The sequence below is a fragment of the Chinchilla lanigera genome, unplaced genomic scaffold (genome assembly GCF_000276665.1).
Source record: "Chinchilla lanigera isolate Chin_1 unplaced genomic scaffold, ChiLan1.0 scaffold00048, whole genome shotgun sequence".
In the NCBI taxonomy this organism is placed as follows: Eukaryota; Metazoa; Chordata; class Mammalia; order Rodentia; family Chinchillidae; genus Chinchilla; species Chinchilla lanigera.
In genome coordinates, this window is record NW_004955449.1 from 11,540,901 (window position 1) to 11,557,560 (window position 16,660).

General features: G+C 37.2%; 1 protein-coding gene across 1 annotated transcript in view; it reads left to right on the forward strand.

Moving 5' to 3' along the window:
* The window catches only part of Ifih1 (interferon induced with helicase C domain 1), a 57,634-nt gene that overhangs the window by 2,032 nt on the left and 38,942 nt on the right, over positions 1-16,660 (forward strand). The window contains exons 2-3 of the mRNA XM_005393309.2: positions 5,346-5,514; positions 13,118-13,264. Coding sequence (XP_005393366.1) covers positions 5,346-5,514; positions 13,118-13,264 — 316 coding nt within the window. The remainder of the gene's footprint in view (positions 1-5,345; positions 5,515-13,117; positions 13,265-16,660) is intronic.

Consider the following 16,660-nt stretch of genomic DNA (forward strand, 5'->3'; position numbering starts at 1 on the left):
TTATACTTAATATAATATTCATTATTTTTCAGCAAGTGCAGATGTACCCTGAAGCATATAAAGGCTGACCTATTTGAACCTGATTTATTCAGGGTCATAAGTCTTGAAAGGCATTTAAACAAATAAACTCATCACTACAAGTCAAAGTTTTGTCTATACTTTGTTATGATTATGATTTTTTTCTTTTTGGTTCATCAGTTGTATCTTCATGACAATGTTTGAGCACCAGATTGATTGGACATAACCTTTGGTCCAAGTTGGCCTTTAGTAACTGAAGTTTATGGTCCTTTGTAGACTTGACAGCCACAGGCCATATCCAAAGACCCAATTTGCATCCAAATTTGATGACCAGTTTTCTCAACAAGTAAATTACTTTCACTGTTGTCTGTAGCATTTATGTCATTTTGTGTATTGAGAACCAACTAGAACGCATTATAGTAGTCCAGCTGGATATGACAAATGTGTACATCACTGTGGCAGAATCTTAATTTGGAAGAAAGTATGCAGCCTTCAAGCCAGCTGGAGTTGGAAGATGGCATTTCCAGCCACAGTAGCTGTTAGGAAGTCCAGAAGCAACAGAGTCCAGTAACACCACAAAGCTGTTTGTGTTTCGTGGGTATGATGTCCCGATTGCCAGTGAAACAGCACTTCTCCGTATTTACTCTAAATACTTCTGCCTATCAGCATCACTTTTGTCTTGCCTGGATTCCATTTCTGCCAGCTACATTTTATCCAAGTTCTTGATTCTGGCAGACTTGGAGGCAGCTAACAGTAATGCAAGGGATTTGACACAGAGAAAACAGAGAGTAAGGGACTTGCATGTACTGGGAGCAGTTAAGGGCAAAGTAACCAATTTTTCTTTCAGATTCCTTCTGTAAAGAGGCCTTAAAGAGTGAAAAGCTATATATTTCAGGTTCTCTAAGGAGCAATAGTGTTTCTATAAGTGGCTAATAATTTTTATATGCATCATTTTACATTATCACTTCCCAAAATGAGCTATGACAATAATAGAAAAGAAGCATTACTTTTGGGAGAATCTCGGTTCATAAAAGGATCGTTGATATTTCCCTTACAAGATCAAGATATGAAGTGAAAATCATAAGAATTTAGAATGGAAAGACATGGATTTGAGGTCTACCTTTGCTTTTTAATATATGTATAACTTTGGCAAGTTATTTAAATTCCCCCATCCTAACTTTATTCATGAAAATGAGCATCATAGTAATTTCTTTTCTCTCAGTATTTTAGTTAACATCAAATGATAATTAGTGATTTAAGAAAAACTTTATAAATAATAAAAAACTATTTGATATCGTTATATTGACTTTTATTTTCATTCATCTAGTTACATTTCCTTGTAAAGTTATAGTTTCAGAGTGTCGGTGCATCTCCCATGTAAAAATTCAGATCCGCATCTTAAAATCCCTGGACAAAACTTCTTTGAATGAAAAACTGTCTTTCATCTTTTAAGGTTCCAAAACTCAACCAAGGCTCAGAGTGGGTTCAGGACTTGAAAAGTACTGATTACTTGAATTTATTTTCAAAAGTTTTCTGGAATAAGAGTTGAAAGACATGATGTGCTAAATTGGATTGCCAAGCAAGCATTGGGGAATGGGTGAATGATGGTCACTAGATTTACAAATTTGATTTTTCACAATTTAAAATTAATGTCAAAATTTGACCTCAATGGAAATAATTAATCCAGTCTTCTAAAAGTGTTCTTTTATTTTTCATTTTTTCTGGTACCCTAATAGGCATTTATTAGGTCCACTATTTAGTTGAGCAACTCCGCCTCCATCTTTCAACTCCTGCCCCCAGTTACAGCATGGCTTTTGAAAATCCTCTGAGACTTTCTTCTGTGTCCAATGAGTATCCAAAGAACATATTTAATTCACCGATTTACTCATTCATTCAGGTTGAGCTTTTGTGTGGCATCTTTGTGCCAGACACTGTGCTAGTGGTGGGAAGGTAAGACAAAAGCAGACATGGCCTGTGCATCCCTGGAGTTTACGTCATAGTGTTAATCAGAGTTCATTCTTCCAACCAATAGTTAATGAATGTCTACTGTCTGTGAGGCATTATTCTAAATTCTAGGAACTCAGCAATAAATACAAGAGTCATGTTATAAATCATAGGGGGTGATCCTTAACAGTAAAGGCATTTCCCTGTGCTGCTCTGATTTTTTCAAGAGGCTCAATGAGAACTTGGCACATATACTCACTTAGATGGGATGAACTCTGGAATAGAAGTGATTATATAAGTCTTTCCATAAGGTTCTTTTGGTTTGGTTGGTTGGTTTTTTTTGCTACTGGGAATCGAACTCAGGGCCTTGTACTTGCCAGGCCGGCACTTATGCTGCTGAGCTATATCCCCGGCCCTCCATAGTTGTAATAACAGTTTGAACAGCTGAAGAGAAGCACATGTTTTACAGCTGGCTGAAAATATCAAACACCTGTAGTCCTGGTGCCCCCATACACCTTCCATTTATGTAGGGGAACCAGAGATACCAGGACTGATCCAGCTAGAACCTGAGTCCAATTCCAACATGAAACTGAGTGTCCAAATAAGTCTCCCCTAGCTCATTGTATTGTTAGGGAAATTAGGGAAGACATACTTTTTGGAAGCAGTAAGGAGAGGAAGGCGAGAAAGGAAGGAGGAGGAGGCAGTGGGGGAAAGGAGGGGAAATGAAGAAGAGGAGGGGAGGAGAGAAAAGTGGAGGTGAGGAAGAATGGAAGGAAAAGGAAAAGAGAATAGGAATTTAACTGTACCACTTTGGCAATGTTCCTTTCATTATGCATGAAAAAAAATTCTTTGTTTTTAAGATGTAAATTTTGCTTGCAGATATACTGTTCCATGAGAGTTGAACTCTGCTAGATTCAAAGATCAGAATGATATTTAAATACAGTATCTATCTAAGGTTATCAGAAGAGGGAAAGGAAGCATTTTTATTAAAAAGTATACTTTTTTAAGTAAGCCAGTATTTTATGAAAATGTCATTGGTTTCTCCATTGATTTGTGTTGGAAAGAAAAATATATCAAAGAATTTAGAACATGAAAGTCTTGGGTTGTTTTTCTCACAAAATCATCTACATTCTATACTCCATAAATTAGTCAACAGTGTATCTAGACATTTTTAACTTCATTCCAAAGGGAATTTTGAAATTTCAAATGAGAGAAATTGAAAAGATTTATCAAAAAATTCCAAATCTTGATGCGACTACTAAACTGCACAGATATTATTCTTGTGGGAGATCAGGCCAATGTGATTCTCAAATTCCAAGCTCAGTGAGGTAAAGAAAACTTTACAAGTGTGATTCTGAAGTAAAAATCAATTTGACAGATTAATACATAAAGAAAATTTAAAAGATAAAATATGCTTAGATTTTTAATAAAAGCATTCTTTACAATGTCCTAGTCACCCTCTTTAGAGAAATTCTTTTTGATTCCTCTTGTTAGATATATTTTAACCTGACTGAAGGATGGATTAATAAAAAATAGGAATGTTTTCAGTTATAATAAGATGCTGAAATCAGTCTTCTTTATGTCTATAGCAATCAATTCTCCAATCGGCAGATAACAAAGACTTACAAACACCAGAGGAGATAAAGAATTTCTATAAGGAGATTGATGAATTCACAGGAAAAATTAGGAAATGAGTGTGCAACTACTTAGAAAGTGCTATGGATGACATGGACTGAAATCTCTTAAATTTTATTAAGTTCAGAGTCATTTTAACCATTACTTGCCAGAAACTAAACCTAAAATTGGAGACATTTATTAGCTAAAATTATTGCTCAAGAAGGCAGATTTCAGCCTATAAATCCTAGGAAAAAATTTTACTTCTGCCACTTATTAGTTGGAGATCTTAAAGATGTAACTAAATATCTTTATCTTGAAGTTCTGATCTGCAAAAGTAGTTTCGCTACCTCTTGCAGTGCTTCTAGGTTAGTATATCCAGTCTTCAGAACAGCATTCTTAAACTACTAGGAAGTAAGACTAAAATATTCTTTAAGCAGAGATTGTACTGAACACTTCTGTACTAAATAGTGTCTGCTGGCGGAGTGTTTGTCAAAGTAAATAATTTTCCCAGTCCACTTATTGATAGCTAATACAGTACCAAATTTATGCCAGACATTTGTTGCGATGCTAACAAATCTCTGACATTACGAGGTTTTAGAGTATGAAAATACATACATTTTATAGGAAAAAAAAACTAATCTGAAAAATGCAAATTACACATATGACCAGCAGATATTAAGAAGACACTTAAACAACATCTAAATCATTGTTTCTCATGTAGGATGAAGATTAGAAACACGTGAGACTGCTGCAAAATTGTTCAAAAAATTGGATGGGTTCCCAACATAGACAAAGGAAATCAGAATCCCTTAGGGGTAGTTGCTAGACATAAACATTTTCAAAATCCTCGCTGATGAGTCTAACATGCAACTAAGATGGGGAAATCCTAGAATGTCTTTTCAGTTGCTTTGCTTTCCACGTGGAGAAAGTGGGGCTCATGGAAATTAAGTGGTTTGCCCAATGCCACAGAAAGCTAATAATGTCCTGCTATCTTCCGGTGCTGTGTGGCTTATGTTAGTGTCATCCATTTGGTTGCCCTTTTAGCATCTGGGAAGATGCGCAGTGATAATGATAGCACAAGTGATCCACATTTTTCAAAGTTTTGCTAGATTAATATAAAATGAAATGCAAATAACAACTCATGATCATAATCGATGGATATAAAAATATATTCTTCCTCATAACTTATTATCTCCTTCATAATAAAATTCTCATAACATTAAGTAAACAACATTTGGGAAAATTCTTATAGAAATAACAAATAATGCAATTGTTAAATAGGCAAAAATATAGGTCTGTTTTAATAATATTTTCTTGATGAAGCTGATAGAGAAGAAAGAAGACTTAGAGAAGAAATACACGATTTTTGCCCTCGTGAACTTCACAGGTTGGAAAGAAAGAGCAAGTCTTAGATATAGAGAAAAAAATGGGTGGAAAGAAACATAACATGGCTACAGATTACAGATCCTTTGTCTTGCGGCCCATATTCAGAATGGCTGAAGTAAAACATTCATTTCCTAAATGTCAGATTTCAGTATCTCAATGACTTTAAAAAATGGTGCATATTGAAAAAGTTGCTTAGTTGAAAGATGTCCTTTGCAGATAAACTCCAGAATTGCTACTAGTAGTACTGCTATTTTCTTTAGTATTCAAATATAATCCTTTTTTAAATTATGCTTTGTTCAACTTTCTGAAAGGATATTTTCTGTTTACATTTATTCATAAGATGTTTCATGTTCTTTGACTCTATTTTTCTCTTAAAATAGATTTCTGCTGCAGAAAATAATGGAAATGAATCAGGTGTGAGAGAGCTGCTGAAAAGGATTGTGAAGAAAGAAAACTGGTTTTCCACGTTTCTGCAAATTCTTCATCAAACAGGAAATAGTGCCCTTGTCCTAGAGTTAACAGGTGTTGATTACTCCGAAAGCAATGCAGGTATTTCCCACTTTACTAAGGAAGATTTTGCACATTTTGGCCTAGTGATTGAGAATTTAAAATGAAGCTTGTAAACATAATGCCAAATGTCAAGATTTTTAGATTCGAAATTTTATAGTGAGAAGGGATTTGATCAATCACTTACTTTAATCTCCTTTACAAAAGAGGAATCTGATGCTTGAGAAACGAATTAACTTATCAGAGACCACAAAGTTCAGCAAGCAAGGCCAGGATATTGGTGGTTGACTTCCAGTTCAACCAACAGTCTGCTGTCAGTCTTACTTTGGAAACGTGGTAACAGGCTGAAACTTTTATGAAGATATTTTGAACATTACAAAACACACAAACAAATTGCAAGAAAACATTATAGTACTTATTGTAACTCTGTTTCATATTCTTCTGAATATTTTCATTCTTTTATTTTAAACAGAATAAAAAACAATAAAAATGGTACAGAATTTCAAAACAAGATGCTAGGAAAGTAACAATGGTTGTTATATTGCGTATTGTTATCTTCAAAGTAGTTGGTCAGATTACCAGATATAGGCATGCAAAATTGACCAAACAATTAAGCATTAAATGTTCCTTTCAATAAACCAACAGGAATTAGCAGTACAATTGTTTTAGCCCTCTTGTGTGTATATGTGTATATTGCTCCCTTCCTTCTTTCTTTTCTCCTTTCCCCCATCCCAGTGGTTCTTTCCTTTTGAGCAGTTTCTCTCCCTTTCACAGTATCTATTATACCTTTAGGGTTTTATTTACCCTTTCAGTTTCTTAAACCATTTGGTAAAGGGCATATCAATTGTCAAAATATTTCAACCTTACTTAATATGAATTTTTAAAATATTCGATAATAATAATAATACTATTTATAGATCTTTTGCAAATATTAACTGTCAATCTAATTTAAACTACCACCTTAATTTTCACAGTATTTATTCTGTGTTTTCAAAGCTATCATATATAAGACAAATTCAGTTAATTGTTAACAAATTACTTGTGTTATAATCATTGCAAGCATACTCCCTGTCCCTTCCCTCATTCAGTCATTCAGTGAACACATGCCCAGTGTGTTTACAACTGTTCTAGGTGCCAAGGATGAGGTGTTAAATGTGACTACAAAGTCTCTATTCCCATGCACCATACCTTTCAGTGGAGTGAGATTCACACTAAATTTTCTGAATTACATATGCATTGTAAAAGCAGACAGTCATCGATGGTGTAAAAAAAATGTAAGCAGTGAACCAAAATAACTAAATTATTGAAGACATAATACATTATGTTCCATAGTGTATCATTTTATGAAATAGTTTAAGTTTTTCCAACAGTTTGAAATGAGGAAATATATGACTGTATTTATTTTAGTCACTTAAAAGTGGCTCATTCAGCTTTTAAATGTCAAGCAATAGTATTTCACTTTCGAACGTTCCCTACTCATCCTACGTATCTGTCTATCATCTCTCTCTCTTCTTTTTCTCCACCTTTAAATAAATCACCTTCTAGTAGTATAAAAAAAATTCAGACAATAATCCTGTGGTGCATCCACCAGCAAATTCTGTTTCTACTGTCATTGTTTCATTGCTTTTTTGGGTGCACATGTGTAACTGTACTTAGAAAGTGAGAAACAGACACAGGGAGAAGAACAGGAGACAAAGAAGGAGAGGAGGGGGGAAAGAGACAGTCAAATATTTTAATGTGAGGTATTACACTGCTAAGAACTATAAAATGGCACTAATAAACCTATATGCAAGGGGCAAAGAGGAGTGCAGTGTAACCAAATGGCCAGGTGAGGGCACTGTTCTTTACCCCCATGCAAGCCCTGCTCAGTGTCATATGCTGGAGGTCAACAAAAAGTAAAATACTCAGAAGACCACACAGCTAGCTATCTGTTCTCTCTGGAATTATTCCAGAATTGGGGAAGCCTAGTCAAAGGTGCTCCATCTAGCTTTTAAAAGTCAGATAGAAATCCCATGGTCTTTCTATCAGCGAGGTCCAGGGTTTCTGTCACTGTTTCCATTTGTCCCACGAAGCGTAGTGGTATGAAAATCACTGCACATTAAGCACCATACATACTTGAATTGCTCTGGTTCGCTAGAGGGGCCTCAGTGGTGCCACTTATTTGCACCATCTAGATGACTTTTTCTCCCGTGTATCTGTCATTTCCCGGTCACTTTCCCATAGCATAAGTCTATTGCCAGTCGGCTAAGTCTGAACGGGCTTGTTGTCAGAGGTGTAGGGCCAAATCGATCTTGCACTTCAAAACTGAAGTCGGACCCTAGTCTAGACCATCCCATCTCATGTTACATGTCTTTCCACGACCCCCATGAGATGATTACCATCTATTGACAGTCATTTTTTTTTTTTTTTTCCTGGTGCGGGAATCGAACTCATGACCTTGTGCTCGCCAGGCAGTCACTGTGCCGCTGAGCTAAATCCCCAGCCCCTGACAGTCATTTTAGAACTTGAATTTAAATGGAAAATGGTAATAATCTAGATTTTTTGTTGTTTCCGAGGCAATTTTGGCCTCATTATGTCAAGGAATGTTTCAAAGGACAGTTTTTTAGACCACAGAGATCTTGTTTTACCGGTCTTGCTAGAGGGCATCTATTCATTTTATGTTTCTGCCCAGTGGGATCATTGTTTAGAAAAGAATGTAGAATAGATCTCCTTCAGAGTGTCTTCCCCGTCCTCCTGACATAGAACCAAATGTGAGATTATTTTCTTTCTAAGACTTCTTTTTTTCTTTCTGGCACTGCTGAGGATCAAACACAGAGCCTTATGCAAGCGAGGCAAGCACTCTACCGCTGACCATACGCCTAGCTATAAACCTAGTCCACTGAGATACTTTTAAGTTCCACTTTACTAGGTACCTTATAGATGTTTAGTGTCTTATTCAAATGACACTTTTTTAGGGCTTTTTGTTTTTTGGTTTTTTTTTTTTTTTGAGACATAGGGTCTCCCTATACAGTTCAGGCTGGGCTTGAGCTCACTTTGTAGCCCAGGTTGGTCTCAAACTTGCAATGATCCTCCTGCCTCAGCCTCCCTACTGCTGGGATTACAGGCATGCACCCTCATGCCTGGCCAAATTCTAGTTTTTTAAACAAAAGCAGTCTAGGTGGAGTATATCTAGTAAATCCAAAGTAATGCCTGTTTTTCAGCACACCTTACTACACCCATATCGTATCTTCCTGCCTTCCTTAATATGTCCCTTATATGCCATAACTTCACACTATGATTAGGTGTTTGTGAGTCTGTTTAAGAATGGCTCTGAGACTAATTTATTCTGATTCCCTCAGCCCAACCATATCTACTCTTTGGCCAAAACCAAGTACTTCATAAAAATAGGAATGGTCTGATTACAAAATAAAAAACAAAAAACGAAACAAACCAGCACCAATTACCCATCTTCTTTTTCCCCCTCCCTGGGTCCACAGCGGTGTCCACTTGCAGCCGGAGTTTTCTCCCCTTTCCACTAATGTGGCTGATGACGGATGCTAACTCAGCCGTCTGGTCTATTATGCAGACAGTGGATGCGGCAGAAATGAGTCTCTAAGCTCCTTTAGGAGATTGAATAGATGCCAAACCCTATGGCCTCTTCTGCCACCACCACCTCCATTCCGACTCGCTCTTCACCAATTCATTCTATGTGAGTGTCCTTTTCGTTTCCTCAGAAAACCCAGTCAGGACAGTCAGGGTTATAAATACTGTGTGTGCTTCTGGCAGGCCTTGATGCCAGGAGCACATGTACCTGTGGCTGTTGTCATGACGAGCTCAAGCACTGAGAGATGAGCTCTGAGGAGCTAGGCTGTGCCCTCTCACAATGTACATGGTGAAACCTTAACCCTCAGTGTGGCTGTATCTGGAGATAGGGAATGAAGAAGTGATTATGGCTACCTGAGGTCACAGGGGTGAGGCCTTCATACAGTAGAACTATGGCCTTACAAGAGCAAGAGCACAGAGATCTCAGGTTCCCTGTTGTGAACCAACACAGTGAGAAGGCAGCCATCTGCAACTCAAGAAAGGAGACATCTCTAGGTCTGCTGTCCCCTTGCACTTGGATGACCAATCTCCAAACTTGTGGGGAATTTGTTGGTTAGGGCATGCAGTCTGTGCTATTTTTGTTCTCATAGCCTGAGCTAACTAATGTGCATTTTGGTGCCAAACATCATGGTCCTACTTTAGAAAATATATACCCGTAGGCATGTGCAAGTGACTTCAGAACCGGTAATGGGGAGAAAGAGGAAGACACTGAGGTGGATGCTAGCAGTATAGATATTAAGGGTGATTCTGCTTAGTTCCTAGAAGGAAATGAGCAATTTCATCAAAAACTGGAAGAAAAGTGATCCTTATAACATGGCAAAGAACTGGATGAAAGAATGTTCTAATATTTTGGGAAAGGTAGATCTTACAGGTAGTGAAACTGGATACAGTATTTAGCAGGGAAGATTTCAGAACAAATTGTTTGAGGAGTGGTTTTTTCTTGACTGCTTATGGTAAAATCCATAAGAGAATGTGAGCTAAAGAAGCAGCTGTTAACTCAGAAAGGACCAGAATTTGAAGAGTTGAGAATTTCTCAGCCTGTGCACATTACAGAAAGTTACGAGCGTGTGTTCTGAATGGAACATTATTGTGAGACTGGACAGATACTGTATTTGATAAAGAGATTATGGGAGTGAATCACATACTTCCTCATTTCAGCAGAAGCCAGGAATAAAGATGTCACTGTGCCAGTAGAGACCCTGTCAATTTGCTTACAGGGAACAGAGAAAACTGAATGGAACGAAGAGAAGCTATTGCACTTCTGTTGAAGCCGTTTGGCTGTGGATAGGTGCTATTCCTTAGGAAAGGCAGAGTAACCCCAAGGCAATTCAGAGCTTGTCAGGGCTGCCAGTAGCCCCAGGGCCAAGGGGGCAGAGCTTTTTTTCCCCTTGGTTGCAAAGGATGTAGCTGCATATTTGGGTTGGATGAGGTGCCTCCCAGGTGGACATAATTCACAGACTCTCTGAGGGCAAGATTCTCAGCAAAAGGGGCCTGGCATGGTTCCACCACCCTAGTGGGCTCCGAGGGCAGAGTATCAAACCAAAGAATGATGTTCTGTTTGTTTGGTTGTTACGCTTGTTTGTTTTTTCTTTTCCTTTGGTTTGATTTTGTTTTTTGGTTTATATGTGTTTTGTTTTGTTTTGTTTTGTTTTGTTTTGTTTTGTTTTGTTTTGTGAGAGGGTCTCATTTTGTAGTGCAGGCTGGCCTGGTACTCACGATGTAGCTCAGGCTGGCCTTGAACTTGCAGTGATCCTCCTGCCTCAGCCTCGGGAGTGCTGGCATTATAGCATGGCAGGCGTGTGCCACCCCTCCTGGATTTGTTTGTTTTTTTGAGATAGACTCTCACTGTGTAGTTCAGGCTCGCCTTGGACTCACTTTATAGCCCAGGCTGGTCTCTGACTTGCAGGAATCGTGCTTCAGCCTCTCAAATTCTGGGATTACAGGGGTATTCCACCACACCCAGTCCTGTTTTTGTTTCTTTGGTTGCTGTTTTATTGGTGGGGCAGGGTTCAAAGAGAACTGTTCTTGAGTTTTAAAATCTGATGGAATTTGTCTTGCTAGGTTTTAGTCTTATTTATGGTAAATCTCTTCTTCCTTTCGTTTGTGTGTGTGTGTGTGTGTGTGCACGCATGTGCATATGAAAAACATTTTTTTTGGAATGGAGTGTGTATATTAGTCTGTGCCACATTTACATTTTGGAATCACCTAAATTGAATGGCTTCATGAATATAAAGCTGGAGGTGGAAGAGAATTTACCTGAGGCTGAATCACACCTAGAGTCTTATACTGATCTAATTTAGATACTATTTTGATTCTAGAACAAGTTAAGCCATTTGAGGCTTTGAGACAGATGAATATATTTTGCATGCAATGGAGATATGTTGTGGAAGAAGCTGTAGGGTCCCCAAAATCATAGATTGGAGCCCTAACCCATAGTACAACTATATCTGGAGATATTATGTTTAGGAGTAATTAAAGTTATGAGGTCATAAAGGTGAGACGCTATGTCAGGGTAATTGTGGTTTTACAAGAAAAGGAAGAACGAGAAGCATCTCTTTTTCTCTTCCTCTTGTGAGGACACTGTGAAGGTAGCTGAGAACATTCCAGAAAGAGAACCCTGAGAAGTAAATCTCTCTCTTTTAAATAATCGGTCTGTGGGGTGTTGGTGTAGCAGCTGACAGACCGGTGTAGGACCCTGGCTCCTTCGGCCCATCCGCTCCTAGCTCTGCCCCTGGATTTGTGACCTCTGGCCAAGAACACGACCTCACTTTGCTCATGGGTAAAATGAGGATTATAATATCACTGCTCACCTAGATTTATTTTGCACATTAAATGACTTGGTATGTATAAAGTGCTTTATGATAACCCCAAATGTATTGGCTACTGTAATTACAAAGCCCAGATATACAGAACAACTACCTTTAAACATTGTCATGTTGGCTTTTTATCTGAAGTCTGAGCCATTTTGTCCAGCAAATTCTCCATGCAAAGTTGGATGCATTTCCCCTTTCTATTTTAACGGGGAGAGGGTTAATTTGAAATCATACTTTAAGGAATGTTCCTAGGTGTGTTGGCACACACCTCCAATCCTCGCACTTTGGGAGGCCGAGGTAAGAGCACCCTGAGCCTGACCCCACACTGGACATCTTACCAAGGCCCTCTCTCAAAATAAAGAATGAATAAATAAATAAATACATAAAAATATAAAAGAGACCCTAGGTTCAAGATCTAGTAATACAAAAAATTTTTTCTTTCTTTATGGCATCTGATTTCTCTGACAGATTGTAGTTTCAGAAGGAGCAGAAATTGTTTCTCTTGCACTGCACAGAGGCCCTTGCTGAAACACTCAGGATACACTGGCTGAGGGCTGAAAGGCAGGAAGGTGGGACTGAGGAAAGGAGGAAGAGGAAACACAGGCGACTTTGTATATTAAGGAAACATGCTCCAGGAATTCCGAATCCATGCATTTCATCTGACATTAAAGCAGATGCACATCATCATGGGTAACATGCAGAGCGAGGGAACGAAATGGCAAGAGCGCAAGCTACAGAAAATCCACCGCATTTCCATTTCCATTAATTCAGCCTTAAGTCACTCTGAATCCCTGAGTCAGTGACTTAATGTTAAAGAAAATGGTTAGAAGGGGGATCATCTCATGTTCCTCATGACTGGCATAATAGTTGTTATATTGCCTTGTTAGATAAAAGGTAATCATTAAAAAGAATTACTCACTGTGTTCATATTAAAAGTAAAAATATTGTGTCATAACAGAACACTCGTTCTAAACCTTTCAAAATGTCACAGTTTTAAAGCGTATTACAGCAAATCTCTGTCAGGGGATTCAGCTTTATTTTCAGAACAATAATAACTATTTATATTGTATACAATTTTGCATTACAATTCAGTTCATATTCTGAATTCATATTCAGATTTCCAAAGTATGCAAGTGCGGATAATCTCCAGTTCATAGCTGATTTCTTTTTTAATGACAGTAACATTTATATATACTGTACAGTATAAAAATCAGTTGCTCGTCATTTACAATCTAATTTTTTCTTCACAGAGATTGAGAATTTGCCGCACGAAGCTGGTCCTGACGTTAATGAGTCGCTTCTTTCAGCCACAGATCAGCCAAATCTAGAGAAGGAGGACTGGGGTGTGGAGAGTAATTTTTCAGAGTCGTCGTTTGCAGATTCTTCTGTAGTTTCAGGTATTTGACAAAAGTAGATGCTTTACATACACTTCCAGAATTGTTATTCCAGAAAAATCAGTTGGGGTATTAACAACATCAGTATCTATTAAGCATAGAAGGTGGGATGTGGGCCCTGGAGTTTGTAAGAATTTTTATTAAAATAATATTTTTACGAGATTAAATTAAAATAATTTCTGCTCACCCATTTTAAATGAATTGAAATGAATTGGTTAAATGAATTCATTAAATGAACATAAATGTGCTATAAATATGAACATATTTGTTTCCAATTTTACAAAGAAATCTGTGGTCATTCTAATGTGATTGCCACCATAATCATGTGCTATATTTCATGGTTCCCAAATTACTTCTTTTTTTTACCGGGAATCTGACTCAGGACCTTGCACTTCCTGGGCCCGTGCTTGTGCCACTGAAATTTACCACCGGCCCAGTTTCCAGAATAAATACATTAATCACTTTAGTTCACCCAAAGCTCCTCAAAATAATTAAGACACTTACATCTCCCTGCTTTTATGGACAGAGATCTCAGAGATGTTCAGCTGTTTTAAAGAGGACGGTGAACAGACACTAAAGTAAGATTGGCTTGAATTTCAGTAACTAATTGGTATGAGGACCAAGTGCCAACATCCCTACTTTCTGATACTGAAAAACCCAGGAAGAACAAAGTAATCATTTTTCCTTCTTTAATATCCTCATGGTAGGAGAATCCCCCTCTTTCCTTTCCTTCCAAATGCCCACAATGTATTTCCACAAAAAATAATTAAGTCAGTGGTGTGTTATTGTAATAAATAGGTCTCTGGGGCAAAGAAAAAAGCCTTTATTTCTAATATTATTTGCCAAAACTGCGATGTAAATATTTCAGTCTGCTTTGCCTAAGGTTCCTGGTCACCAGGCTGGGAAAAATTGAGCAATAATACTATACCACAGCATAGCCTTTGCACTGTCTATGTACAGGGAAGTCAAATCAAAATCACACATTATAGTGAAATCTAGTAAAATGATCAGAAAGTGATGTTTACATGTTTTCTCCCATTTAAAGTTCAGTTTATTTAATTGTAGTTTACATAATTTTTTAAAAGGCCATTCTTAAGAGTTGGCTTACAACTTTCTTGAAATTTTAACAACTGGATCTTGTGAAGTGGTACAAACTGACTCTTGTTTGCCACTGTATTCTATTATTTCTACTCTCAAAGTGACATAGTTGAGTTGCAGAAAACTTGGGATGCACAGAAAGACACAGACATCGCTCATATTCCTACAGTATAGCTCTTCCACTTATGCATGTCTTCTCGGTCTTTTCATGTGGCTGGGTATGTATGTGTGACGGCGTATTTCCTGTGCTTGATAGATGCTCCTCCACAGGATGGCTTTTAACGATCCACTAATGGTCCCACCATTTGGATGCAGTATAATTAATTAACCAATTGTTGAGCATTTAGTATTGTTCCAAATTACGACATTATGAATAATGTATTGGTATCTTTCTGTACTAGTCTTGCAACTTACATTCTAAAAAACATACACAATTAGAATTTCTGATTCAAATGACTTATTATTTCAACACACTTGATAAAGTCAAATTGCACTGTACATTGAATATATACACCTTCTCTCACAGTATAGGAGAGTGCCTTATGACCATGAATTTTCTTCTACAAAAGTTGGTAATCTGTTGCTGATTCAATTGCTATTCAAATGATATTTTCTTTTTTTCTGCTAAGCTATGTTTGCAAGTTCCTTTTCTTTGCATTGTTATTGATTCTGTATTCATTTTCCTATTAGGCTATTTCTGTTCTTTCTGCAGATTTATATAAACTACTGAAATATATCAGGTATCAGTCTTTTGTATAAATAGTATCAGTACGTTTTAAGGTTTGCTAGCTTTTTAGGCTTATAGTATATTGATTTACTGCTTTCTGTTGTACAGTGTGTTGGGTTTATTTTTTAATGCAATGCTGCTAAACCATATGGAGGAGGTTTATTGATATTCAGATGCTGATTCAATAATTGTGGAGTAGGGCCTGACATTCTACCTTTTTCACGAGCTTTCAGATGCTGTTGCTGCTATTGGTTATGGATCACACTCTGAGAGCAGATTTCAGTGTATAAAATTACAAAGCTTTGAAACTTGAATTCTAGTGGAGCTTTTTTTCCCCATTTAAACACTTTCGGATATCAATATTCTACGGAGACGCCAAAATCCACTATCTCAAGGTGGAGTGGAGTTTTTATGTTTTAATAAAAACTCTCGATAAGTTCCCTGACATCTCTGTAGGAAGTTTTACAAATCCACAGTAAAAAGGATTGAAAAACCAAAATGAAGGTAGAAGTTCATCATGCATCTTAAATGAGGGCTTTCTATCAAAACTTACCACATGTAACTCATCAGCTTGTAGTTTATCTAGTCTGATTTCCAAAATGAACACAATTAAATGCAAATATTTTAAATACCTTTGTTCTTTTTTACTTTTTAGTAAAAGCCTTTTTGTTTTTTAATTTTAAGGGATTCCTGTGAGAAAATTTGGATCTTAATAATGACCTTAGGGGATAGAAAAGTTTTGGAGGGGTTAGTTTGTTTCTACTCTGGGAATGTCACCAGAAAAGAAATCACCATTAGCTCTACTCACAGTAAGTGATATGAAAGAAAAATACAGAATATTACCACATGGAATACCCTGAAAATGCTCCAGTGTTCAGTTAGGTGGTGGAAGCGGGTCTCATCCAGTTCACAGTCATCTTGTGGTATGTAGCATCCTTATGATGTCTGGGCTTCTCTTATGTGTTTGTCAGCAGGTTAGTCCAATCCAAGCAGGCCCTTTCCAGAGCAGTACCAAGGGGAACTTACCTTTAAATATGTATCGCCTTTGTTGTAAAGCTTTGCTGTAGTCACTGCTGCTGCTAAATGCTATGGATCATTTCAAGTTATCTGTTGATTTTCTTCATTTTAAGAACTAAAAATTATTGACATAAATAATTTCTAAAGTATCACTGGCGCAGAGAAGTTATTGAAGTCCTTTTGATCAAGCTTTTTGTAGCAAAATTTAATATAGAAGACATTCACCTACAAAAGCATTCTCAGAATTAACAATCAAAATAAGAGGGAAAGTATTCCATGGTTCCTAATATGTATTTGCATAATTTGTTATATATTTTCCTGATAATGGCAATGTATCTTTATTTTGAATTTGTGCATATTGGGTTAATATTTCAAATAGTTGCCAAAGTGCTGGGGATTTAGCTCAGAGGCAAAGCACCTGCCTGGCAAGCACAAGGTCGTGAGTTCGATTCCAAGTACCCGAAGAAAAAACAAAGAAACAAACAAAAAATCAATAGTTGCCAAAATAGCATTGAAAGAAACTTGTAATTAAGGTACACACATTTTGTGTTTTGTTT